The 26,984-nt window shown below is 35.8% G+C and overlaps 1 protein-coding gene across 4 annotated transcripts in view; it reads left to right on the top strand.

Annotated features, from left to right (window-relative positions):
* PPP1R12A (protein phosphatase 1 regulatory subunit 12A) overlaps nucleotides 1-26,486 on the top strand; it is a 113,145-nt gene extending 86,659 nt beyond the window's left edge. For 2 of the 4 annotated variants that reach the window (XM_032687735.1, XM_032687734.1), the window contains 11 exons: nucleotides 602-799; nucleotides 976-1,144; nucleotides 3,106-3,224; nucleotides 4,415-4,480; nucleotides 9,955-9,971; nucleotides 11,084-11,225; nucleotides 11,903-12,007; nucleotides 12,839-12,886; nucleotides 16,324-16,354; nucleotides 17,402-17,452; nucleotides 24,001-26,486. In XM_032687735.1, the coding sequence (XP_032543626.1) occupies nucleotides 602-799; nucleotides 976-1,144; nucleotides 3,106-3,224; nucleotides 4,415-4,480; nucleotides 9,955-9,971; nucleotides 11,084-11,225; nucleotides 11,903-12,007; nucleotides 12,839-12,886; nucleotides 16,324-16,354; nucleotides 17,402-17,433 (927 nt within the window). In that variant the 3' untranslated portion in view covers nucleotides 17,434-17,452; nucleotides 24,001-26,486. Of the gene's footprint in view, nucleotides 1-601; nucleotides 800-975; nucleotides 1,145-3,105; nucleotides 3,225-4,414; nucleotides 4,481-9,954; nucleotides 9,972-11,083; nucleotides 11,226-11,902; nucleotides 12,008-12,838; nucleotides 12,887-16,323; nucleotides 16,355-17,401; nucleotides 17,453-19,125; nucleotides 19,288-24,000 lie in introns of all 4 variants that reach the window. The other 2 variants (XM_032687732.1, XM_032687733.1) reach the window with 2 other exon arrangements.
* The last annotated feature ends 498 nt before the right edge of the window (nucleotides 26,487-26,984 follow it).

The raw sequence follows: 26,984 nt of genomic DNA, 5'->3' as shown, positions 1-26,984 counted from the left end.
ATCAGCTGAAAAGTGTAGTAGAGAAAAACTGTCTTCAAAAATTGTTTGCTTTCTGAGCTTACTTCAAGACTAGTTTTTAGCCTCAGAATAACAACGAACTAACAAATGAGTTACAACTTTCTCTAGTGCTGTCAGTGCAATTTTTTATGTCTTGCTGGCCTAAAAATCCGGTTGCAGAGAGTGAATTACAACGTATCTACATTTCTGAAAATATGATGTGTTATGTTTTTAGAGTTCTTTCAGAAATATATAGTATGCTTATGGTCATGTTGGAAGCATCAGAAGCATCTAGTGGGTTCTTAAATTATCTCTGTAGGATCTTCTATGCAATCTGTTTCTGTTAGTTCAACTAAAAATTGTCTTGCTGGAGAATCTCTGGTAGATCACATTACAGCAAAAACTTACCACTTATCAGAGGGATGTTTGGTTCCAACATTCAAGAGGAAAGCTTATAGGTACAATAGTAAGAAATTTATTTCTTACTAGATAGATTTAATTTTCTTAAGTTGAATTTTTTGTTTAAAATATTTATGTAATGTGATCACCTGCATTAATATCAATTATATATTAAAATGGTGTTTGCTGACTGCTGTTTTCACAGGGTGTAACACTGACAGATCTTCAAGAAGCTGAAAAAACTATAGGAAGAAGTCGTCCCACACGAACCAGAGAACAGGAAAATGAAGAAAAAGAAAAAGAGGAGAAAGAAAAGCAAGACAAAGAAAAACAAGAAGAAAAGAAAGAATCCGAAACTAAAGATGATGATTATAGACAAAGATATTCCCGAACTGTCGAAGAGGTATTTTCATGATGAGTCTCTTTAGGTAGAGAAATTATGTGAATCTTGACTCCAACTTTAATAATTTAATTTTGGTACTACTATGAAAATTATTTATATAGTTAAATGTTTTAATGTCCCATGGTTTGTATTTGTTAATCTGTGTAAATTAATTTTGACATTTTTCTACTGAATAGCCATATCATCGCTATAGACCAACGTCAACTTCAACTTCATCATCATCCACCTCTTCGCTCTCCACCTCCACTAGCTCTTTATCAACTTCAAGTCAACTAAACAGACCAAACAGCCTTATAGGTATAACTTCTGCCTATTCTCGGAGTGGAACAAAGGAAAGCGAGAGAGGTAGGAGTACTTTTTTGTGAAGGGTTTTTTTTTTTTGTTGTTTTAGTTCACGAAGGGTAACTTATGTTTCTAGAGATAGTTCCAAATGAGGTAAGACCACTGAGGATGTACCTTGTTCCCATCTTCTGTAACCTGGATATAGAGAGGAAAGAAGATTTTCTGGATTTGGTGGTGGTTTGCAACTGTTTAGTGTTTTTCCATTATTGGGTCATAGAAATGTCAAATATACTGCAGTAAGTATCCACATAATGCTTTCATTTTTGCTTTAACACAGCAACTATAATAAAATACCATATTTCAGAGTCTAAATACTTACAGGTATTAAGAAGGAATTTTACTTGATTAAATAATTGGTAAATGACAGGGATTTTGTTTCAGTCCTTCTACACTGAAGGACTGGAATGATGCTTTACTGCTTTAAGGACATCTCAGGGGTTCATAAGCAGCTGAAAACAAAGGGAAGGGCATGCTTCCCATGGTAGTTCAGAATGTTTAATGGAACCATAGTTCTGGATACTTTAACTGGTAACTAAACTGAGGATTAGATGCATGATACAGAGATCACAAAAAAGCTTTTCTCTGTCACACTTTTTGCCCTCATTTCAAATGTGAATCACCTGCAATAATTCTGAGAGACGTTGTGCCTGATACTTTGCCTGTCAAAGGAGGAACCTTTGCAGTGCGATCTCCTAGTCCCTCTTGGAGGCTTGACACAGTTGACTTGAGAGAAATACTTTAATTCAGGTTATTATTCAGTGGCTGTAATAGGGTTACTGATTGACATCGATAATTTTGTTCTACAGAGGGTCAAATAAAACGATCTATTGATGAAATCTCCGTGAACTGTATAGCAGTCTTGCTATGTTCCTTAAAATGGTATTTTCTGAGGAAATTGTTGGGGCTAAGCTGCGGGGATATGCTTTCTGAATTTTTTCCCTTTGTCCTAACATGAACTGAAATTTGGATTAAGATTCTTCAGTAATGCATTCTTACTCTAGGAAGCTCTTTCTACACTGTTCTGTGGAAAAGATTTTCATGGGTAAATATTAGCTACAGCAGGTTTTATATTTTTTCACATTATGACTTCAGAGGAGAACTGCATTACCATCTGAAATCCCAGCAGTCAAGTCCTAAGTTATTTAATTACAAAAGGTATATGATCACCACAAATATTTGTGTTTCCCTTCTTTCCTGTTTAATTCTTGCTTCACACTAAAATGTTTATTTACCTCTGCAGTCTATTGATGGTAGTTTTTAATTTTTAGTGATTAGTGATGCTTCTATCTGAACTCAAATCTGTAGTTGCTTTATTTAATAAAAGAACATCAGACTGAATAGACCATGTGATAATAAGTAAATAACTTTGATTTGTCCAGGTTTGTTTAAATTTATTTTTTTTACAAATTACTTGTAAACATACAGTGAAGCAAACATAATCCTGAGGTATTATGTCTTTTTTGAATTGCAGTTGCATTTGTTTTAAAGAAACAGGACATCTGTAATACACTAATAATCTAATGTAGCAGATCCCATTTTATTCTTCCTTAGAGCAAAAATCTAGATGAAACGAAGGACTTTTAAAAGTTGGGATTTTTTTTAATACTGAATTCTTGATTTAAGCAAAAAAAGCTTCTTTGATGAAGAATGGTGAAGAATTCTCTTCCTTTGTTCTCTTATACATCTGCTGACACAGATGTTTGAATTATTAGGATTGTTGTTACATTGAAACATGTTGTCTAGGTGACTTAGGTGGAATTAGTATTTACAGTATTTTAGAGCTATATACTGGGCAGTGTATATTACAGAAAATCCTGTATGTGGTAAGAAGCTCTATAGCAGATTTATTTCAGGTAAAAAAAAACATTGCAAGCAAATTAAAGACTGAGAAGTATTACTTCAGAAAATTTTCAGCAAATTAGATTGTGTCATAATTCAGTGAATAAGAAAGCTGTTATTAACAGAAGGAGGCAAAAACGAAGAAGAAAAGGAAGAAGATAAGTCACAGCCTAAGTCTATAAGGGAAAGACGGAGACCAAGAGAAAAACGAAGACCTACGGGAGTTTCTTTTTGGACTCAAGATGTAAGTAAACTTCACTGATAGCAAAGTACACTCTTCATGCATAGTGTACCCTTTAAATAGAGAATACTTTAGAGTAATACAGTCTATAACTAATTGTTCTAGAAAAAAATGCTTTTCTAGTTATATATTCTCTTTTTCTTTGATTTGATGCTTTCAGGAGCAGAATCAAAATTAAGTCTTTGTTTTGTGGATAGTGCTAACTAGAACACTGTAGTAACCATAACTTAATAGGAATTAATAATAATCTAAAGAGAAACATTAATTACTGAACAAATGTTTTATTTATTATGTTGTTTATTATAATCCCATTAATTATGAGATATCTTAAAAGTTGTGTATAAGAATTTTTTTATAATAAGCTCTGAAATAAATGGAATGTATGAGCCAGTTCCCTGTCACATAGCTATATAAATTGATTTTGCTAAGTTGATATAAGCTCTTTTGTCACAACAACTGCAGAAAATATTAAAAGAGATTGTCAGTTGAATATCAAAATAAGTATTTCATGTGTGTTTAAGTTTTCTTTTCAAATTTTGTCAAACCTAACATGAAATTTCCAGTATGTTATCAAAATTGTGGGGAGGAGGAGAGAGAAGTCCTAGCCATGTAATCATTGTAATACTGTTAATTACAAGGTATCTCAAAATTTGTGCATAAGAATTTTTTTCTTTGTAAGATGTTTTTTTCCTTTGCATAGAAATGGTTTTTCAGAGATTTAAAGCATCATGTGGATTTCAAGTAACTTCCTTTCTTTGATAAACAACTATTTAGCGTTTATCAATGATCAACTGAGAACTATGTCTGTTACTTTCAAGAATGCAATATTTTGCAAACATACCAAAGCTGTAAGAAGGAGAGTCGTTATTTGGCACATTACAAGTAGCCATGTACTGCTATCAGAATAGAAAGGTTATAGTTGATGTTTCGGGCTCCTCTTCCCTTTTCTTTGTCATAGGATCAATATGTAATGTAAAAGCAAGATTTTCATGTGCCAAATGCAAAGGTAGGTTTTGTCTCCTTCTTGTACTGAAAAAACATATCTCTTTGAGAATTTTCTTCATGTATCCTGTATATTCTCTGTAGAGTATTCTGCTGGTCTTACATTTTCATATTAAAAGTCTAGAACGCCTTAAAATCTCACTATGCTTTCAACAGTTTAATTATTTTTCCTCTCCCACCTCTTTCACCAGAGTGATGAAAATGAACAGGATCACCAATCCGATTCAGAAGAAGGAACAAATAAGAGAGAAAGTCAGGTAATTTAAGGAAGATAATTTGTTCATTAACTTTTGAACAGATATATTTTTATTGTAAAATTTCTGTTGAAGTTGGATTCACATATCAACAGTGGCCAAAACTGATAGTTTTTGTCTGCCATTCTGATTATATAGAATTGTCATCCAGACAATGTAGATTAAATTTCTGACAGCCAGGTCAGGGAAATAATATGACAAGTTAATTTAATAAAGCATAGAGAGTTGAAGAGCACAATGTATGTAATTTCTCCATTTGATGAAAATGATTTTCTGAACATCCTGATTTAGTATTATTGGTCTTGTTAAAATGTCAGTAGAAGACAGTATAATAGGCTTGATCTGATGGGAGAAATCCTTAAAAACTGAATGGTGTGTGACAGTGGGATGAAGAGGTGCTAAAAAGGAATTAGTAACATAAGCTGTACTATAACATAGTATAGCAGAATGTATGTCTTTGAACCTAAAACCTAGAGTAACACACTACAGAATTATAGAATCAGGTTCATTACTGAAGAATAAAACTCAACTGATATTTCTCTTTTTTGTAAAAGCTTCCATTGCACATTTCTTAAATACTGTAGTTAAGAGATTCATTCTGTGCTGTTTTGGTTTACTGTATTTTTTATTTCTGTGTCACATTAATGTAAATGCATAGTCCTGTTTCATTTCCTCCCAGTAGTACCTATTATCCTTAAATCTGTAATTACGCCATATTCTGTTCTGTAGAAATTAATTTTCGTAGAATGTGCGTGTGGTGTTTCTGTGTAGAACTGGCTGACTGAGAGTGCTTGGACAGGTGCACTTTTTTCTGAGTTAAAAAGTGGCCCAGAGAGTGGTGGAGCTACATCCAGCCGGAGGCTGGTCACGAGTGGGGTTCTTCAGGGCTCAGTATTGGGGCCAGTCCTGTTTAATGTCTTTATCAACGACCTGGATGAGGGGATTGAGTGCACTCTCTATAGAAGGATCTGGACAGGCTGCATCGATGGGCCAGGGCCACTTTTATGAGGTTCAATAAGGCAAAGTGCCGGGTCCTGCACTTGGGTCACAACAACCGCCTGCAGTCCTGCAGGTTTGAGGAAAAGTGACTGAAAAGTGGCCCAGGGGAAAAGGACCTGGCGGTGCTGGTCATCAGCTGGCTGAACATGAACGAACAGTGTGCCCGGGTGGCCAAGAAGACCAATGGCATCCTGAGTGTGGACAGCAGGATCAGGGAAATGATTGTCCCCCTGTACTTGGCACTGGTGAGGCCACACCTCGAGTGTGGTGCTCTGGGTCCAGCTCTGGGTTCCTCACTGCAGGAAGGACATTGAGGTTCTGGAGCTTGCCCAGAAAAGGGCAGCAGAGCTGGTGAAGGGTCTGGAGCACAAGTCTTATGAGGAGCAGCTGAGGGAGCTGGGATTGTTTAGTCTGGAGAAAAGGAGGCTCAGGGGAGACCTTATCACTCTCTACAGCTACCTGAAAGGAGGTTGTAGGTGGGTGGGGATTGACCTCTCCTCCCAGGCAACCAGCAACAGGGGAAGAGAAAATGGCTTCAAGCTGCTCTGGGGGTGGTTCAGGTTGGACATTAGGAAGAATTTCTTCACTGAAAGGGTGGTTAAGCATTGGAATGGGCTGCCTAGGGAGGTGGTGGAGTCACCATTTCTGGAAGTGTTGAAGAAACGACTGGATGTGGCACTTGGTGCTATGGTTTAGTTGACAGGGTGGTGTTCAGTCAAAGGTTGGTCTCGATGATCTTGGATCTTTTCCAGTCTTAATGATTCTGTGATAATCATGGCTTGACTTAGGAGTCAAAACACTCTCCTAGGCTGTATACTTCCTAAGAAGACGTTGGTAATTGGTTTCATTATAAATCAATATAATATCAGATAGGAATGTATGGAGAGCTCTGAAACAAATTGAGTGTATGAACCAGTTCCCTGTCACATAAATTGATTTTGCTAAGTTGATATAAGCTCTTTTGTCACATCAGCTGCAGAAAATACTAGAAGAGAAGAAAGAGATATGAGTAAACTAGAATTACAGTGTCAGATGTTCAGAAAATAGTTAACCCATTCAATTCTGCTGATTCTTTGATGTACTGTTATTTGGAAGACAAAGTTTGGAATGCTGAAAATCTGTATTACTTCCTTAAATGATGCTGTTGTTGCTTTTATTTGCTGATTTTTTTTATTGGTGAAGCTAGAAGCCAGAGGTGGAAAGTGGTAACTGTAAACTTCCAAAGGCTTTGGTGGTAACTCAGGAATTTAAACTAACTAAAGAGAGGGGGTCTTGTGTGCATGCAACAGAGAAAATTAAAGGACCTCAGACAAAATAGTTTCTAGCCTGAATTTTTTAAGGAATCAGAAAAATCATTATTTTATTCACATTGGAGGTCTTTGAAGGAACTGTCTTGTAAGATTTCAATTTGAATTTCTTGTTTTTCAGTACTTCAGAACTGTCTTTTGACTCCTTAGCTGATCATTTGTCCATAAAGGAGAGCTATTAAAAAAAAGTTAGACTTTGCTAAGCACTTTTACAGCTGGATGTTGTTCTCATGAAATTTTGCTTAGGCTTTTTAATATTAAGGGCAGAAAATTTCTACATTAGCATAAAAAATGCCATGTTACTTAAAGGAAAGTGGTGTTCTTAAGGACAGTCTTAGAACTAAGTTTTAGGATAGCCATTTAAAAATAAGGAAGTCAGAAGATTACTGTGGTAGATGAAGGATTTTAAGTCAAAATGCGTTTCTGTGAAGCTTATTTTTCAGAATGATGCATTAAAAAAAAATAAACCCCAAAAACTAAGTAATTTGACTAGATACTACAACTGTGGTTAGGTTATAATGAAATGGACCGAAATTTTATCTTAGCCAGAGATCAGATATGTGATTTCTGAAAGGTGGGAGCTAGCGATGTTAGGATAATAAATGTCACTAGGTCTTCCAGTTTTGTGGAAGTAAACATGAGAAACTGGATTAATAGTGTTGGTTAAATGCTGTATTCAAATTTTGTTTTTTGGTTTCACTGCTGTGGCACTTCTACAGAAACACTCATTTATAACAGTACAGAAAATTCCACCTGAATTTAATATTTTATTTTCATGACCAGTAATTATTGTAACCTCTCTAAAATGTAATGTGCTTGTCTAGAAGCTTAGTGTACTTTTTCAAATATGCAGTTTATTTTGGTCTCCAGGGTCTGTATAGAGTGATAGTGCAGGGTCAGGTTGTGTAGATAAGGATACGTATGTTTTAATTTTTTGTTACTGCTTTTGTGCTGCCAATGTAACTGTGGCTGCTGAGTCTGCTCAGTTCTATGACTGTACAAAGAACACGCATCTCATGTGATTTGGATGCACAGGCATATCTTTGTTGGCATCATTTGTCCTCAGACAAGCTTTATGCAAAGTTTGCAGATTCTCAGTTACACTTTTTCACAGATTTTTATCAAATGTCAAAAATTGAACTAAGCAGAACTGACTGATTTTGAAGGAGAAAATAGTGAAAACAGCTGAGACTGCTAAACCACCACCCCCACCAAAAAAACCTCCAAACCAAACCCAAACACATTCTATGAAAAGTGAGGGGAGCAAGAACAGGCATGTGCTTGAGAAATTTGAGGCTCTTTCAGTGAGGTATGGAGGCAGGATGGTGCTGGGGCAACAGGAGCAGGGATTCACAGCTTTTGGGGAACAGAAATTGCTGAAGGACAGTTTTTTGAAGATTACAGCGTCCTTGTCTGGCTTCTCAGGTTCCCAGCCTCAGCCAGGAGAGCAGGAATGGGCTGCATTTGTCTTTGCCTGCCTATAGTAATTACTGCTCTCTTGCCTCAGCACTTCATTTTTGTCCCCCTGTGTAGCTGGAAAATTTTGTTTCTAAAGTGGTCTCTATGTGACTTAATAACTTGCCTTTCTGTTTGGGAAGCTATAATGCAGCATGGGAATGGAGATCTGGAAAGTTTTCACATTACTGCAGCACCATAGGGAGTCCACTGGAAGCAAAGAAAAACAGCCTTTAGGAAGCATGTTTGCTAAGAAATATTTAAGAATAGTTTACTTCTCATAGTGGCTGTCCTACATTGTAGGTAAAGGTTAAAAGGACCAGCTTAGCATTTTTTTGCATGCAACAGTCCTTGTAAAAATAGAAAACTAAAGTTTTTATGGACAAAAATTCCTCTATTTTGTTCTCACCCAGAGAAGGAATCAGTGGAAAAGGGATTTTTGTAGGTCATTGATTACATGGCGGAATTCTGTAATCTCACACTGATCATGCTTACACGTAGGATGGATGATGCAAGGTAAGACTCCTGCTTAGATGAGAGTTAGTTTTTAGGCTACTAGCCAAAAGAAAACTATCTCTGTATAGGTGCGTGCCACCTAACTGTGACATTCTACAAAATCTCTTAATTCTCATCATTATTCATGCTCTTAACAGAAAATAGCAATGTTTTATTAGGAGTGGTTAGGCTATAGCATGTACTTTTGATATCCTCTGTGCAGTAAATGTACTTCAGGGTATCAGAGGGAAAATTGAGTCTATTGTGGAGAATGCAGCTGTTTTCCTCTAAATATTGAAAAACTACCATTTACTTCTGTAAAAGAAAACCAAGCAAGGCACATCACCTTCCAAAAAAACACCCTATGGGAAGGCTTCAGCCACTGCTGGGGGAATAACATCGGAGGATGTCCAGGTGATGATACATCAGTAGAGTTTCTTGACTGAAATGCCTGCACTCAAGATTGTTACTATAATTGGAATAAATTATGAATCTGTATTGACCACCCAGAGGGGAAAAAGGTTTGTATGGCTGATGTAATGCTTAAAGGGCACTCCCTTACTCTTAAGTCATCACTTCTAATTAAATTTCACTTGTCAAATAAAGTGATTGAATTTTGTGCCTGTGGATTCACCTGGAATGAATGAATGAAAGTAATATAAAAAATGAAACTATGTTATTTAAATAAATAATAAGTACTTCCTTATGTTGGTGGTGTAGTAACTTGTTTCCAGTCATGCTGTGTTGAAACAGTTATCCTGTAGCTTAATTTGTATCATTAGTTTGAGCTGAAGTTATTATAGATATGTTAGAGAAGAGGAAGAAGGAATAGTGAATTCAGGGAACACAGTTCTGATGCCTTTAATAACAGGCAGGCAAATAACAGAATGTACTGACTGCTGAAATTACTCCAGTGTTTAGGGCACTCAAGACTTTTAGAGTGTGATGTTAACATCCTTATAAATCATATTTTGGCAAGCATATTGTAGCACATATTTCTTTTCTTTTCCAGACATAACAAAATTGAAGCTTGGAAATGTTCAGACAATACCTACTGGTGGATAGCGTGTGCATTTAATATAGTTGTTTAGCTATATTTGTTCACAGATCGTTATATATTGTATTGAATTAAATTACTGACTTTTATTTGACTATTATATATTTATATTGACTATTATTGAATTATTCTTTTTCTCTTTTTTTTACCTCTTCTCAACTCAGAGTGATAGCATTTCAAGGTATGTGCAGTTTAAACAAATTAATCTAGAACTGTTACACTTTTTCTCCACATATTGTCATTTAAGTTCTTTATGTACAAATTCAGCATAACCCCACTAGTTAAGCTGGTTTGAGCTTTAAAGGGCTGTAATGATACTTAAATTTTGTATAAAATATGATTGTAAAGCTACAGTATTGAGATTTTTTTTCTGTGTGTGGGTGGAATACTGAATTGGGGGGAATATATTGAACTCTGTATTTATAGTGCATTGAAGGCAGCCATTTTGTAGAACTTAGTGGATATTCCCCACAGATTTATCAGCATGGAGTCAGCTTTTACAAAGAAGACAAGAGGTTCTTATTGCCCCTCTTTTAGAATACCTACTGAAAATTTCCTGTGTAACCTCAAGAAAAGTACTACAGCCTCTGAAAATCATATTTCCTTAGGACTTGTTAATAAGTAAATGCTGAAATAGTATTTTTTAAAAGGGTTTGATTTCTTTTTAGACCTTTAGAATTAATTATTGGATTTTATTATGTTCTGTCTCTGCTGAAAATCTGTTAAATAAAACTGCTTTAGCGTATGATTAGTGAAGAAGGAATAGTGTGAAATTAGTCTAAACTTTATTAATAGCAGTTGTAATTTAGTGATTACTAGGATAAAGACTGCTGAAGATTTGTTTCATAAACTACTTCTACTGAAATATTAGAATTCACAACAAAGTTCTGAAATCTTGGTTTCTGTAATAAAACTTTCAGAATTCATGTATGCCAGTATTTTAGAGATTACTTTTTTAAAACTCTTCAATTAAACTAATACATTTTTTAAAGAATATGTCCTGTTTATAAATAAAGAATTTTTGCTTGAATTAAATTATTTAATTGAAAATATTTTTCTATATACGTTGCTCTGCAGACTGAGCAATTTGAAAACACATTCACAGAGAATCTTGCAGTACTGAGGGAATGTAAAAATTAAATTTGCATCAGGTTAGAAGGTAGTGGTCTAAATAAAATACATAATTGCATTTGGTTGTTTTCAGCTGGGTAGCAGCAAACTCAGTGTTTGATACAGTGAGTGGTCTCAGTTTGAGCGTGAAGGCAGATTAAAATGAGAACTTTCCTTTTACAGATATGATACGGGCTCCCTCAGCATGTCTTCAGGTGATCGCTACGATTCAGCACAGGGACGATCGGGATCACAGAGTTATCTTGAAGATCGAAAACCGTACTCCAGTAGACTAGAAAAAGAAGATAGTCCTGATTTTAAGAAGGTATCTGGTCCAATAATTTTGGTGCAGAAGTAGAACGTTATTACTGTTTTTCATAAACCGTTTGGAAATAATCTCCCATTGCATCACAAACTTAAAGCAGCTAAGATGAACGGAGAAACAGAGCAACCACTACAGTAGGGGAAAATGCACATTTACAAAACAGCTGCTGGCTTTTGCACTTTTCTCTTTAAGGAAAGGGAGAAATCCAGAGGAGCCAAGATCTTTTTTTTAATGACAAATGCTATCATATTATTTTTTTATTTGATTGTGTCATTAAAGCTGATCTGCGCATATGTGAAGCCTTTTATTTTATACGTTTGCTAGCTTACATATGTATAAGGTAAAATTATGTTTAGGTCTTGCTTTAAAATAGAGGAAGAATTTGTTGAGAAGTTTACTGTGGTGGTGTAATCTGTAAAGTCAAAGAAAAAAAGGTGGCAAGTATTTTTTTAATATGTGTAAGGTTTGTGCTCCCTATGCAAAAGCTACTTGTTCCTAGAAATATTTGGTGACAGTTCTTTACAGTGCTTGCTAATTATAAACACCTTTATTTTACTTTTTACACTACCCTTAATGTATTTGTTAATTTTACGTGCAGTTCAATCATGCTTTTAAAGTTTTTCAGCTAATCTCACTGAATTATTATCTGGTATTTTTTAATGAATATTTTCTCTTAGCTTTATGAACAGATTCTAGCTGAAAATGAAAAACTGAAAGCACAGTTACATGACACCAACATGGAACTCACAGATCTTAAGCTACAGCTGGAGAAGACCACTCAGGTTTGTATAAAACAAAAAAGTATGTACTGAGCTGGCAAAGTTGATAGTAAACCAGAAGCACCCCAGGTTATGGGCCACTCTTTACTAGGCATCAGCTTTGTTTTTTATCCAAAGATGGGAATGGAGAAGAGTACCTCTGTTTCTAAGGAGAAAAGAGCGCAGGATTCTCTTCTTCAGGTGTGAACAAAAATCTGTGAGACTGCCTCCTGCCTAGTTAAGTAGTAGTGGTTCTTGCCAGCATGGGTCTGCATGCAACTTGTTTGCAGGGTAGGAATAAACACTTTCTACACTGTTAAGCTTATATTCAAACTGACAGTCAGGATTGATTGATTAATTCATAAACCTGCTGGCAGATTGGCATAACTGCCAGTTCTTCCTGGCTGGTTAGATAGCTTTATCTTGGAAATGAAGAGCAAATAGTGCATTCCAGTTATGGATAACTGCTGTTGATAACACTGCTGCATACAGTAATACTAAACATGTAGCAGAAGTTAGATTTGTCTTAAATTGCTGTTGAAAGAGTATTTTGTATTCCCAGATCATGCTTACCACAATTTACCTGTTCTTAAGTGTTTTCCATGTGTACCACATAAATGTCATTTAAAAGATATTTGTTTTGAGGCTGTATAGTGATTAAATAAAGGAATGGTTACAGAGGAAGTTCATAATAAATCCATTTCATTCTTTATTTCAGTGTTACTTCCTTGAACACATTTTAAAATGCTTTTGAAGACATACTTCAGACAGAATACAAAAATGTCTAATTGTTTTTCCTCATTTCTGTGTTGTTTAAGAACACATATCAATGTCTTTATTAATTTTGTGTTTCAGAGACAAGAAAGATTTGCTGACAGATCACTCTTGGAAATGGAGAAAAGGGTGAGTTTCTGCCAAAGAATTTTTAAGTATTTCAATTCAGGCTTTAGTTTAGTTTGTTTTGCAACCCATGGCTTGGATATAGTTTAGTAGGAACAGAGGACTTTCTTATAACTTGCATTTTTTAGAGGATTTTGGGATTTTAGGTTTTAAAGTGGCAATGAATGTGAGATACTGTGAGATGGAATTACTCTTAAGAATTGCCTTCATGTTGCCTGTTCATTCATGATAACCAGGTTCTAAACCCCACTGCCCTCCGGGGACCTGCTGCTTGTTCCTTTTCATCCAGAACAATGTTGGCATTCCAGAGGGTTAAGCAGATTCAGTGTCTCATCTTCTAACGCATTTCCAAGATTCAGTGAATTTAATTTCCTCAGAGCTTTCCAGAGGCACCTGTGTTCTTTCACCAGTTATTGTTGGTAATGAAATAGCTGTTTGTACCTCACAGACATGAGACCTTAAACCTGCAAATGATATAAAATTAATCTTTATCTGTCTCTTTTCTCACACTGTAACTTTTTCCGGAGGGAATATGATAGTACGGCAGGGAGGGAGAGGAGAAGAAGGAGTAAGCAGTGTGAGAAGAGGGGCATCAGGGTCAGACAACCCTAAACTGAATGGGAAAGAAGTCATGTAATAAATTCATATGTGAGATAAACTATGGGAATTATTTCAGAAGTTGGGCATATGATAATTTTAGGCTGTAGTTTCATGCTAGTTTAAAATCCAACCCTATAAAAGTTTAGTTTCACAGCAATGTAAAGCAAACTATATTGGTTTTGTGGTGGTCTTGGCTTCCTTCAGGACTGTGACCACTTGTTCTTTTCTTCTCCCTTGATCCTGGAGTGACACATTATAAACTTAAACAGGAAAAAAACCAAATGGACTTTGACAGTTATAACTGATATGGTAAACATTTGTTTATCCCTGGTGAACTTTACATTCATTAGCCTTTTGTATTTGCTCTCAGTATTTTAGGTTAAGAAAACAAGTTTTAGTTTTACAAGCCTGTCTGGTGTATAAACAAACAATTGGTAGATTTTATAGGAGCACATGAAGATGTAGAAATACTCTCAGGCACTTCCTGAAGTTCCATTATCTTTACCTTGATAGTCTTTCCAGTTAATTGCAACAGCCTTTTAGCATCTATTTCTCCTTGATTTTTTGAGCATCCTACTGTAGACAGTGATTTCATCAGTAGAAAAGTTTCATTATCAGCTTTAATTAGTTTCTTGCTTGCTATCATGGCCACACAAGTGCACATTTAATTACTTAATAGATTTAGCTGCATCCATTATTATATAGGTTCCATAGTAACGTATGGAGTGCTGCATAGATAGACTTTTACTACTTTACTTTTTTCCCAAAATAGGCCATTTTATTAAAACAATTGGCTGTATTAGAAATTCTTGCACCTTTTTTTTCAAAAAGACATTTAGTCCAACAGGAAAATGTCTTTCAGAAGTGTTATTCTTCCTAGATATATTAGTAATAAAGCTAGCAGGTAAAAAAAATTAATGCTGTATTGCTGAAACATGATTTACATAAGATTTAGATGTTCCTTGTACTTTATAATTACAAATTTCTTTTTGGACAAGAATTTAAATCAGGAATATATTTGCGATTGTATTTCCTGTGTTGTTAAAATCTGGAGTTTCTTTTACTTTGAAAGTGACTGAAGCAGGATTCTCAGCCACTAGTCATCAATAGCTGATCTCTAGAAAAAAGCTTATCAAATTCAGAATTTAAGAATAATTTTGAATACACCTTTATAATGTGTAATGTAACAATATAAATGTCAAATAGAAAGAAATTGTAGAATGTTTGTAAGTATACTTATCCAAGTATATGAATTCACTAAGATAAAATATAAAACTAGAGATGTTTATATAAATTACATAGAGAAAGGGGAGGGGGAAATTGGAACAAATAAAAGGCCAACAGAGAAAAACCTGAAGGCATTTTTGAACTATGACATTTTCAAGCTGAAACATACCTTTTCAGTAAAGAAAATGGTAATATGTATTAAACCTGTATTTGCAAGGTAGTAATGTTTTAAAAATACTGGCTTTGAATTTTATTTGGACTGAGCCTTCAGAAGTGGGTTTCCATGATGGGACTTGGTGATGCATTGTCAATATTGTTCATTTGAGAACTATTTACCAGACAGGGGCTATTTCTTTGGGGATGGGGGTACAGATTGGATCACAGATGCAAGGTCCTAGCAATACATGGGCAAAAATAAAAGTTTCATTAACAACCTGTCACTCTGACAAATATGCTAAAAGTCCTTTGCAGAATTTTGTGAGATATGGTAATGAAACTTAAACTGCCAGGTTTCAGTCTGGATTAGAATTCAGAAAACTGTAGGTCCCTTTAACCAATTTTCCCCAAACTTAGAATTACTAAGCTGGGAATTTGGTTTTTGGAGACGTGTGTTTTTTGGGGTTTTTTTGTATTACTGAATAAATGAATATATGTAGGCATATATGTTTGGTTTTACTTTTTAAAAATTGTATCATTCTGGGGTCAATTTTTCATTGTGTGTATCCCTGTACCTCAGTCTCACTGCACAAGCCTGTAGCTCCTAGTTGCTTTGATAAATACAAACAAGCTATTGTGTTTTATAAGCTGAGAGACTAGCATGTATTTTTTCTTATTTACAAGTTACAAATGTTCCTTGGCATACCTTGCAGAGTTGTGGAAGTTTATCATAAAATTTTAGACTGCATAGATTTCAAACCCTTCCTTTGAGTCCAGGAACTAATCAAATAATACTGGCAAATCTTCCCAGCAAAACTGCAATGTGTTGGCATTCTCCAGGCAGTTCCTAAGAGAGTAAGCAGTTCAGGAAAAAGAGGAGCATAGCTTCAGCTAATTGGAACAATATGGTTCTACAAAGAATCTTATATCTAGACCAGTCCATTTGTTTCTTTTACATAATGTGAAGTATAAAAAAAGTTAATGAAATAAAGATTTTATCGAATTAGCTTTTATTGCTAATAGTTGTTCTTAGACAACCTCAACATAGTTAAGAAAATGCATCATAAGGCTTAACAATTTCTAGGTACCTGGAATTTTGAAATTTATCTGATCATTCATCCATTCATCTCGTGGTAATTGCAGGAATTGTTGAATATTTCTTAATATAAGAAGACATAATACATGATATTCCATAAAGCTAGATACAATTCTAAGTACTGTAAGATGGCGTGGGGTTTATGTTAGTTACTTACATCAGTTAACCTGCTGGTATTTATTATACCCGTTACTATCATTATCAGAAAGGTCTTAACTCGAAGGAGTTAAGTACATTATGTACTAAAAACTGCAGTAATACATTACTTTGATAAAAATTAAAGTTGTTTGCTATAATGGGAAAATGTTGGGGTATAACTGCACTGTGATTAAACTAAATTCAAATGATTTATATCTGAAAGGTGGCCGGCAAGAGTCAGTATCTACTGGGCGGTATGATCTAACCAAAGTTTTACACACCTCAGTCAATGCTGCTTGCTGTTTGCATAACACTGTTGTATGCAGATGCATATGTCCACTTCGCAATAATCTGTTGCTTTTGCCTTTCACACTCTGGAAAAATCTGAATGTAGAGTACTGATAACTGCAGCTGCTTTTAAATGAGAAACACTGCATTGTCTGACACAGGAAAGCAAGCAATCAAGCTATAAATCCCAAATTCTATTGCATTAACTGCTCATCTATCAGATGTGTTGAAAAATAGGTTTAAACAAAATAATATCATTTAGAAATATGGATGTGTGTCTGCACTGCAGACTGCAGTGGAGTATAGAAAACACTAAGCTAGCTTTCAATAAGCTAGCTTGGTTGTGTAATTAGTATAATCAAGTTCTATAGACAGGATAATTTCTCCTACTTCTCAGGTAAAAAGGAAAATAAAAACAAAATAAAACTATATGGGAAACGCAGAAAATATTCAGGAAACATTTACTCGAAACAGGTGATCTTACATAGCTAGATTTCTTTGGTACTCAGCTAAGTCCTATAATATAAATTGGGTGTATCAGCACTAGGTTGCAGTTTGGGGTGTGGACAGATCCCACTGGGCTGAGACAGATGTTTCAGCTATATTTGTTTGTCTGTGAAAGCTTACAATTTTGTGCTGCTATCTTTTAATATTCTTGTTTGTTTCTGATCATTTTCTGCATTTCTTGGATATTAAGCTCTTAAAAAAGCCTAGCTCATGAAAAATAAATCCAAACAAGTGGTTCTTACAACCTGTCTAAATTTTTGAAAAGGAAAAGGGGTATATTATGCAGGACTTGATATAAATTTCTATATCTCTTCCTCCTTAGATATTAAAATTCCATATTGACAAAATTTCTATATATCACTGCCACCACGAGTTTCCTGTCCACACTATGCTTTTGGTTGTATGATCTTTGAAACTTGAAGTATTTCACTGTTACCACAGTATTTAGAAGCTGTAATTTTTAAAAAATTGTATTGTTCAGTGTTAATACATACCTTCTGATTTAGGAAAGAAGAGCGCTAGAAAGAAGGATATCTGAAATGGAAGAGGAACTGAAAGTAAGTAAATTATTACACATTAAACTATTAATAACAAAGTGTATTATTGTGTCAGTGAGACGTAGTCTGGCAGTATTACTGGTTTCTATAATGTCATTAGAAAATGACCAAGTTCCAGCTGCATGTCATACATAAGTCGTAGTGAAGCTGGCATAAGCAGTCAGACGTGTAAGGTTGAGAAGGTGCCAAGTCCTAGGCTTCTATAACATGTTGGTTAACAAGAAACATTCAGAGATGGTTGGAGTGAAATATATCTTGACTACGTTCAAGATGGAATTGCAGTCTGTGATTTTCATGTGATACTCATAAGTTTTATTAGCTTATTAATTACTGTTATTAAATTATATTAAATTATTTAATAATAATAATGGTAGCCTATAATTCCATAGATACTTAAGCATTAAATGTTGCTTCAATCTTTATCTCATCTTCTATAAATTATATATTAGACAGCATGTTACAATATCAAAAGAAAAACTTCCATTTGTATACTGTGAAGAAAAATCAGGTTTTAGTTAACAAAAAACAGTAGATAGATTTCAGATGTTGACCAATAAGTAACATTTACCATATTGATTTCTGGTTTTTTCAACTATGTGTAAAGTGAATCCCAGAAGCAAAATACTAAAATACTTAAAATAAATTTCATTTCTGGTTTGGGTTTTTTTTTAACCAATCCTCATTAGCAATGTTAAACTCTCTGATATGATTAAGAAGGATGAGAAAGTTGGCAGGTTTGGTTTTTATTATGTCCTTTGATATAAATATTGGGCACAGTCAACCAAACTGATGGAATTAAAGTGAAATGTGAAAGCAACATTATTTTGACATTTGATATTTGTGATTGATTAATAAGAAGTTTCCTTTCAAGCTCATTTTTTAGCTCCCTCTGGTGCTTGGAAACGGCATTAACTTCCAAATACTTTTCATTAAAATACATGCACCGAGTTCTGCTGAAATAATTGAAGCTGACAGGCAGATGTAGGCAGAAGGCAACCGTGATGCCTCTAGCAACCTTGGATTCAGACCAAGATAATTTACTGTAAGGGAGGACACCATGTCTGTGGTTCCTTCAGGGGTCTTCAGAAGTTAAATACTTAGAAAGCAAACTGTACCAGAGGACAATAATTGTCTGTCAAAGAGTGGAAGACGGGATGCAAGCTTCTATCATCAGCCTGTAAATTCCTGTTAGGGAAGGTTGGGCTTCTGATAAAAATAAAGAATGCGAATATTTTTTCAAAAGCTTTTTTCAAAAGTTTACTTTCAATAAGCAGTATGTGAAAGTTTTGAATTAAAGATTAAATACTATTCCTATTGTTTGTTGCATAGTCGTGTAAAAGTATATGTTAAATGTGTCATTATTTACAGACTTTTGAATAGGGGATTTAGTTTGTGCAATTAGGATGTTAAGTGAAGAATTCCAGGAATAGCTCTCATTGTTAAGGCATCCTGAACTGTTTTGGAAAACTGTGACTAATCACTGCTGGTTCTTAGATTGCTTTTCAGGAATGTGCCACTTCTTTGATACTTTCCTTTCACAGCAACTTATCTACTTTAAACAGGGCTGTCTCTTCTAAGTTTTCTTTCAATTTTGCTCGTCTTTAATTCTTTTAAACATAATATATATGTGGATTTTTTTCTCGCTTTCACCCCTTTTTCTTTGATTCCTGCAGAACCTGCAACAAATAAAGCAGATTCAATCTTTGAGACACATAAATGAGCGACTGGTGACAGAGAATAGGGCCTTGACCCGAGTGCTTGCCAAGTTGTCAGGGTCCTGTAGGCAACTGCGCTCTGTGGACTTGTAATTTCTTCCTTCTCCTTTGTGTAGCCAGGCAGGTGTTGACATTCAGTTTGTGCTTGGGCAGAATTTTACTATTAACACCTGTGTGTCAAAAACTGACTTACTGCTTCTCAGTTCTGGAAGTGTGGCTAAAGCATGATGTCCGGTGTACCAACTACAGGTGTTGCAGATGTGTTGGTATGGTGTGGTATTGCCCTTATTAGCACTGAACCTTGTCCTTGAAGATGAGTTGGCAACGATCCAGACCTTTGACATATTAAAACCTCAGCTACAATTGAAAAGATTTGAGTTTGCATGAGCATACACTGAAGTCAGTCCCTTATTTTGATGTTTGAGTAAATGCTCAAATAGCTTTGCCTCTAGTTTTCCAACAAATTGAAATTAGGATTTGAGCTTTCATACTGCAGTTTAAGTGAAGTGCATAGAATTGATACAAATCTAGTCTTGACAAAAGAATGTTTAAGAACTGGTTTCAGTACTGTGCATTCATGAACAGTTGCATTAGCAACCTTATTTCTTACATTTGTGTGTTTTAGTGTTTAGGGGGGGATCAAAGTGTTTTGTTTCAGAAATGTGTTGTAATTTCAAGTCAGTTATTAGTTACACATATTAACTTCCCATGTGGTTCTTGCCAATACTTATATACACCTAGACAGCTTAAAACATCCAGTTTTTAGCACTGTTAAGTTATTGATTTATATTGCTATACATGTAGGCATTCCAGTCATAGATGAGAGTCCTACAATGCATGGACTTTAAAAACACAGACACAAAAAAACCTGCCTAGTGTGTCAGATTGGTTCAGTCCCCTTCTGTTAAAGGTACCAATTGTTTTGAGTTTCATCTTGGAAAAAAATTCTAGTCTATTGTTCTTAGTGTTATTGCAGGGCTGTTACAGAAACCCACTGAAGGTTCAAAACTTCTTTGAGGAACAAAATGTCATTTCATTCTACACCAAATCTATATACCTTTCTTCCTCCTCTTATATAACAACTGTCTAGGCTGGAGGTTTCAGTGAGCTTTTAAGATGTATAGTTGAAAAAAATAAAACGCCTCTGCAGAGTGACTCTTGCTAGACTTCTTCCTCTCATCTACCTACCTTCCCACTTTACAAGGAAGGCAATGAGTGTACATTCTGCTCAGAATCTGATCTCAGGTTTTCCCCACTAAGAGGCATGAAATAAAGAGGATGTGGATAGAAAAGTTGTTCCTGGTCCAGGCCCTGCATTCCTTAATGTCCCCTTGTGTTAACCCTTGCTGAGCAAGTTAGCTCACTGACCTGACTGAAAACAAATCCCTTTATTCTTTATAATACTTGATCCATCTTACCCCAGCGTTGTTCAATCACTAAACTAACATGCAGAAAGCAACAGGATCATGCTGCTGCATGAGGAGGGAGAGCTGTCCCTTTAGGGCGGCCGGTCTTACATCAGCCTCAGCTAACAATGTGGTTTTTCAACACAGTTGAACTAATCTAATGCCTGCTGTCCACAGCTACACATCCATACCATCTTTTTTTACTAGCACTGGCATTCCTTTAACCATGGTAAACCAGTTCAGGGTGTTAACCACAGAAAAATATTCAGTATTCCCTTCTGTAGAGCGAGTTTTCAATGGCAGATCATTGTAGAGCTTGAGGAGCCTGGTTAGTAAAAGAAAAGCAATGGAAACATAGGAGGAAGGCTTGACAATATGACAGTAGCTTAACCACAGCAGTGTGTCTGAGTAATCTAAGCAGGTACCTTCACAGTTCATGAGTTTTTTGTAATCTTTATTCACCAAGCTGTTTTGTATGTAAAAACTGTTAAATCCTCCAGCAAACACAGACATTATTATTACTGTATAGATCTGAGTTGGCTCCACATATGTCAAGCGATTATTGAATAATCATTTGCTCAATGACAGCACTGCAAAGTTAGTAGCTAATCATATGATACAAATAGGCAAAATAGTGCATTTTTAATCTTAGTCAAGAATCTCAGCACAGGAAGATACTTCACAATTTTGGTGAGAAACAAATTGGAATTCAGAGTGTTAAGTGCAGTATATACCTATAATTTTACTGAATTTACTGCAAAGGGGGCTGTTTCTTGCCTCTTGACATTAAAAGTGTATCTTGTCACCTCATGAGAAGTTTGAGTACCATAGAAATGCACTGCTCCAAGAAAATTATGTGGTTTTGCTAGGTTTAAAGTGTGTGGGGATTACTATGGATAAGAAGCGTAAATATTTTAGGTTAGTTGTGCTTATCCTTCCCGATGAATCTCCTGTTATTCATAGAATCATTTAGGTAGGAAAAGACCTCTTGAGATCATCAAGTCCAATCATTAGCCCAGCACAGCCACCCCTAAAACACATCCCTGAGTGCCACATCTACCTGGAGGTCTTTTAAATACCTCCAGGGATGGTGACTCCACCACTTCCCTGGGCAGCCTGTTCAGGTGCTTGACAACTGTTTTGGTGAGGAAATTTTTCCTGCTATCCAATCTAAACCTCTCCTGGTGCAAGTTAAAGCCATTTCCTCTTGTCATATAACCCTTTTGTCTCCTACCAGTCTTCCCCTATTCTTTAGCAGATTCAGAACAAAAGGAAAAATATTTTCTTAATTCTACCTATTAATCAGGATTAAAATCTATCTACAGAGATTTGCAGATATATAGTGGTACCAGATTATGTTAAAGCTATTTTGTTAAAATAATTCACCAGAAAATATGCCACTGTGTGGGTCTGTCTGTGCATAATTAAGCATTATGGGCTGCAGCTCCCTATTCAGTGAGTTGAAAGAGGATTGCGACATTCCTGGATTTACTTTGAGGTTTCATTGGAATGCATACACAACAATACTTGTTGAGATACCTATTTAACCAGAACAAAGCCAGACTCCCCTGCTTCCCCATGCATGGCTAGATGAAGGCTGTTGTGGTTTCACCCAGTACCTTTGGTATGAAATCCATAACAGAATGAAAAAGAGGAGGGAAAGGTTTTAATTGGTTTGCTTGAACAAATGGCTGTTCCATTGTTTGCTGATACATGCCATAGAACACCCCAAGTTTATCCTAATATTACAGGTGCAAGCACAAATGTGGTACATGTGCATATGATCTGGATATGACCCCTATCTTGGACAACAGTAGTTATTTTTTACAGCTCAGAAAACTTAACACAAGTAGTACTTCAATATTGCCAAATGATCGCTTGTGTTGCCCAATTTCTAACATCTTGACATGGTTTTTGAAAGTCCATCAGCATTTTCACATCACTTTCTGTTCAGAGCACAGCTCTCACTTAACTATAATGGAAGCTTCCCTCTGACTCTCTGAACAGCTCAATTTAGGTGGCTTCCCCTAACCTCCAGAATGGAGCAGAGTTGGAATCCAGGGTAGCAGAATAATTTTTACCTATATTCTTGTAGAGACCACCTTTTTTCTTTTTATGATCACCTGTCATCTTCCTTTCACATACTTTGATATTTGCAGGGAGATAAATTAGAGGTCTGTAACCTCAGTCATTTTCAGTGCACCTATCGTGTTTCACTCTGTGAGAGGGTCTGCATTTCCATGAACTGAGTGTGGACAGGAATCCTTTCAAGGACAGGTATTAATGAAGCCTCTGGTGTAGCACAGTTAATTAACCCAGCATTTTTAAACTTCTCAGTTCTTTCTCTTCCATAGTAGTGTTTTGAATATAATGGGATTGGAAGTACAATTTGCTTGAATAAAATGAAAACAAACTAGTGCCAAGAAAATTTCATCACCAAAAATTGTGTAACAGTTGTTACATAGGTCAGCAGCTGGACTTGGACCTCCTGCATACACTTGCACTTGAGGTTACTGAGTAACCACTGTGCAGGAATAGGCTGTTACCTCCTGTGTAAACCTGCTGCTAGAATCCGTATAGGTAATTTAGCCATGACTATGATAACGTGCTTTGTTATCAGTGTGTGAATGTAGCTATGGAGAACTACTGAGATTAATTCTGGTTTCTCTGGCAAGTTAAATTCTCTCAGTACCAACCTCTGTGCACTGACTTGTCCTCCTTTCCTGTCTGACCCTGTCCCAACTCTCACCTCACTCGGCTTCTGCCTTTCAGCTTTTGTGCTTGTGTGTCATCCATCTCCTGTGGCAACCGTAACTTGCCATCTCCTAACTTGTATGCCTGAGTATGCAGCCTGGTGTTCTGTGATCTCTTTCAGTGATCTGATCTTGTGTGAACTGTGCTATTCAGGGACATGATCTCAAATTACAGGATACGTGCTTCAACATGAGTTTGGAAGTGATTGGAAGATAAATGCTATGAGCTAACAAGCTGAATCACACTCTGTCTGATCAGGATGAAATCATCCAATAGCACAGTGGTAGAGATGCTTAGCCACAGCATGTTTTTTTGAAACTGTGCAAGTGCAGTGCAGACAAGACTCTTCAAATTGTTGGTAATTAACTCCCCCCCCTCTGGAATTTGAAGTATTTCATTACTTTCCTCATGCTATAAATGCTTTTGTCAGAGGCTGGTCATCTGCACTGCTGAGTTTTAGTGCATCTAGTCCAAGCAAATGAAAACTCCTAATCTCTAACTCTTAAATGTATCATGCTAAAAGGTGAGATTTTTCTGAACTGCTGATATGAAGGGCAAGGACTGCCAAGATACCTAAGCTGAATAAAGATTTTTACCCTCAGTGCTAGTGAAGTCTTGCTGCTTTTACTTGGGGTGTAACAGCAAATAACCATCACGTTTCATTTTTTCATAGATGCTACCAGACCTGAAGGCAGACAACCAGAGGCTAAAAGATGAAAATGGGGCCTTGATCAGAGTTATAAGCAAACTTTCAAAATAAAGGGTTTACTGCAGCAGCAAATAACGGTATTGCACATCACTAGTAACTCCAGTGGACCATGGTATGGCAGTCACTGGAAGTGTGGGAAGATCCCTCGGAGACTGTCATTTTCAGATATCCTGCCAAACACCTTCTTACCTGTGTGTTTTTTTTGTATCAAGATCATTGTTTCTGTTAAAATGCAGCTGCTGAGAAGATAAAATGACTGAGAAATCTTGTTTACAGCCACAGCATAATAAGGAAAGTGTTCAAGGCCAGATACGCCTCAGATATTTAACCAGTAAGCCTTAGTTGTACATAAACACTTTTACATCAACAAAAGCTTTCAGCTCTCACAGAAGACAGTTACTCAATAATGTTTTTGTTGTGCCACAATTCCCAGTTTTTTCCTATACTCAGTTTTTCTTTAAGATTTAAGTTTGGATTTTTTTTCCTTCTAAATTTTCATGTACCAGATTTTCTTGTACAGTGTTTTCACAGCTTTACCATTTGCAGAGACCACCACGCCCTTTTGAATTACATATTTGTGTAGCTAACTAGAGTTGTATTGTCCAACCACCTGGAACAGAGATGTTTGGTGGAACATTTGCTTTCACTGTTTGTGCAATATGCATTTATTTCCTATACAAAATGCTTTAAAGTCAGTTGAAATTAGAAATATTTTAAGAGTCCTGTTTTCTGCCTTTATTGGTCACTTTAAAAAAAAGAAAAAAAAAGAAGTTTGTAGTGAAAGATGTTAGATCCTGTAATCGTCACATTCATTTGAGCAGGTACTGAGTGATGCTGTATATATAAATGTGTACTGGTTTGATTTTTCAGACCACCACGTGGCATGCTTGAATATATTTCCCTATTGCAAATGTTTGTTATTGCAAATTAGGCTATCCAGAATAGTGTGTTTAACAAAGTTCGTTAATTTTTATGGTATAAAGAATTTAGACATTGTACATGGTATGGAGCCCTATCTTTACAAAAGGTCTAAACTATATAAAATACTTTATTATCTTTTTCTCCCATTTTTTTTCATTTGATAGTGTTCACCATAATAAAAAAATGCATAAATATAACTGCTTCACTACATTTCACATACCTGTATTTATCTGAGTGCTGTCCAAAACTGTTGTGCTAGCCAAAGTAACGTACTAAAACATTTGAGAAGCATAACCCATTACACTCACAATAATGTTTATATGCACTGTTGTTGCCATGTGAGAAGGCATCCAGTTTAATAACACCATCATGTCAGACCATTTTATACATTTCAGTGGCCTTTAAAAACAAACAAAAAAAAGTACTTAAGTGAAGATCGGTTTTGCTAGAAACAGCTTTTATATTTTCACTAAACCATTCAAAATATGACATCCTATTGGCACATAGTTTATTGCCTAAAACCACTGAACAGATCAGCCATTAAAACAAATTGTACATTGTAAAGCTTGTAGTAGCTATTGTATTATTGATTATACTGTATACTATATTAAATGTGAATTTGTACCCCTTCATTTAAAAAGGTCATGGTGTTCTGCCTACTTGTGGGAGGGGGGGTTAATTTTATGGGGGTGGGATATGTTTTGGTAAGGAAGACATGATGTCCTCTCTCTGTTGATTGGTTTTTTGAAGATGTAAGGTTATGCTCTTACTACCAAGCTCAGGATTCTTGATTTTAAAGGTACACGGATAGTTTGAGATATCTTATTGTTATTGATCTGTATGAGAGGTGGGTCTGAACCATAGGGACTTCCATTGTCTTACGCTAACATAAAGAATTGAATGGCTGCAACGTATTGAGTTCTGTTACAAGACAGTTAGGCATATTTTGGATTATATTTGGTAAAGTTTGGGTGCCTGTGAATGATTAAATACATGTTTCTAATATTTTAGTGTTTTATATTTAGGTTATTTATTCTTTATATCTAAAAAATGAATGGCTACTGTGCTATATTGATTTTATTGGTAGTACTGAGCAGACCTTGTATCTGCATGAAACTAGTTGCAAAACCCACTATTTTGGAAAAAAAAATTGTATTTTGACATATACAAATAAAAGGAATACAAACTATTTTAAATGTGTGAAAGTTTTACTGAGAAGACATTGAAATTTGTTATGAATTTAAACCATGTTATAAGTTGCTATTTAAATTCTTTGGTGGGCATTTTTCATTCATTGCATTACTTGGATGCAAGGTTCAAGTACCTTTCAAAGATTGTAATCAGATTGTGATTATTTGCATATCATTGTACATGCACATCTGTAAATGCAACAGTAAAAATGCCATATTTATGCAATCTGTAACAACTTGGACAAATGTTTATATATTTTACATAAACCTGTCTGTGTGCGGAATCTGAGAACCATTTTTTACGTGATGTTAACCGAATCTCACAAAGCAATTGCTAAACTTGTGTGGCTGTCTCATTGTTCTTGATTGTGTTGAAGATCCAACACATCCCCAGAAAATCCGGCTACCACAGAGAGAAAAATGGGTTATGGACAACTATTATTATTATTTAGGAGACAGTATGCATTCAAGGAATATATTATTGCTGGCTGCTGACTCTGACAAGCTTCCTTAAATGACTAATGGCTTCAATGGTTGCTCAAAACAACAACTTAGATTTTCAGGGGACTTGTCACAATGTGGAAAGGGATCTATTAAGTCCAGAATTAACATCAAATACACACAGAGGCATGGAATTAGCTGGTGTGGAGAGTGAAGAGAAAAAGGGCCTGCCCAGAACCACCTCCAACCATGAAGGGAGCCATAACCTGGGGTGGAGTGACCACAGGTGGGATAGCAGCACAGGCAGCAGAGAGCAAGGAGAGTGGGGGCAGCGTGGCTGCATAAGGCCTGCCTGATCTTAATGGCTCCAAACAGTAGCAGTTACCTAGAAGAAAA

The sequence above is a fragment of the Chiroxiphia lanceolata genome, chromosome 5 (assembly GCF_009829145.1).
Source record: "Chiroxiphia lanceolata isolate bChiLan1 chromosome 5, bChiLan1.pri, whole genome shotgun sequence".
Taxonomy (NCBI): domain Eukaryota; kingdom Metazoa; phylum Chordata; class Aves; order Passeriformes; family Pipridae; genus Chiroxiphia; species Chiroxiphia lanceolata.
The sequence above is the reverse complement of the archived record's forward strand: the minus strand, read 5'-3'. Positions and strand labels throughout refer to the sequence as shown.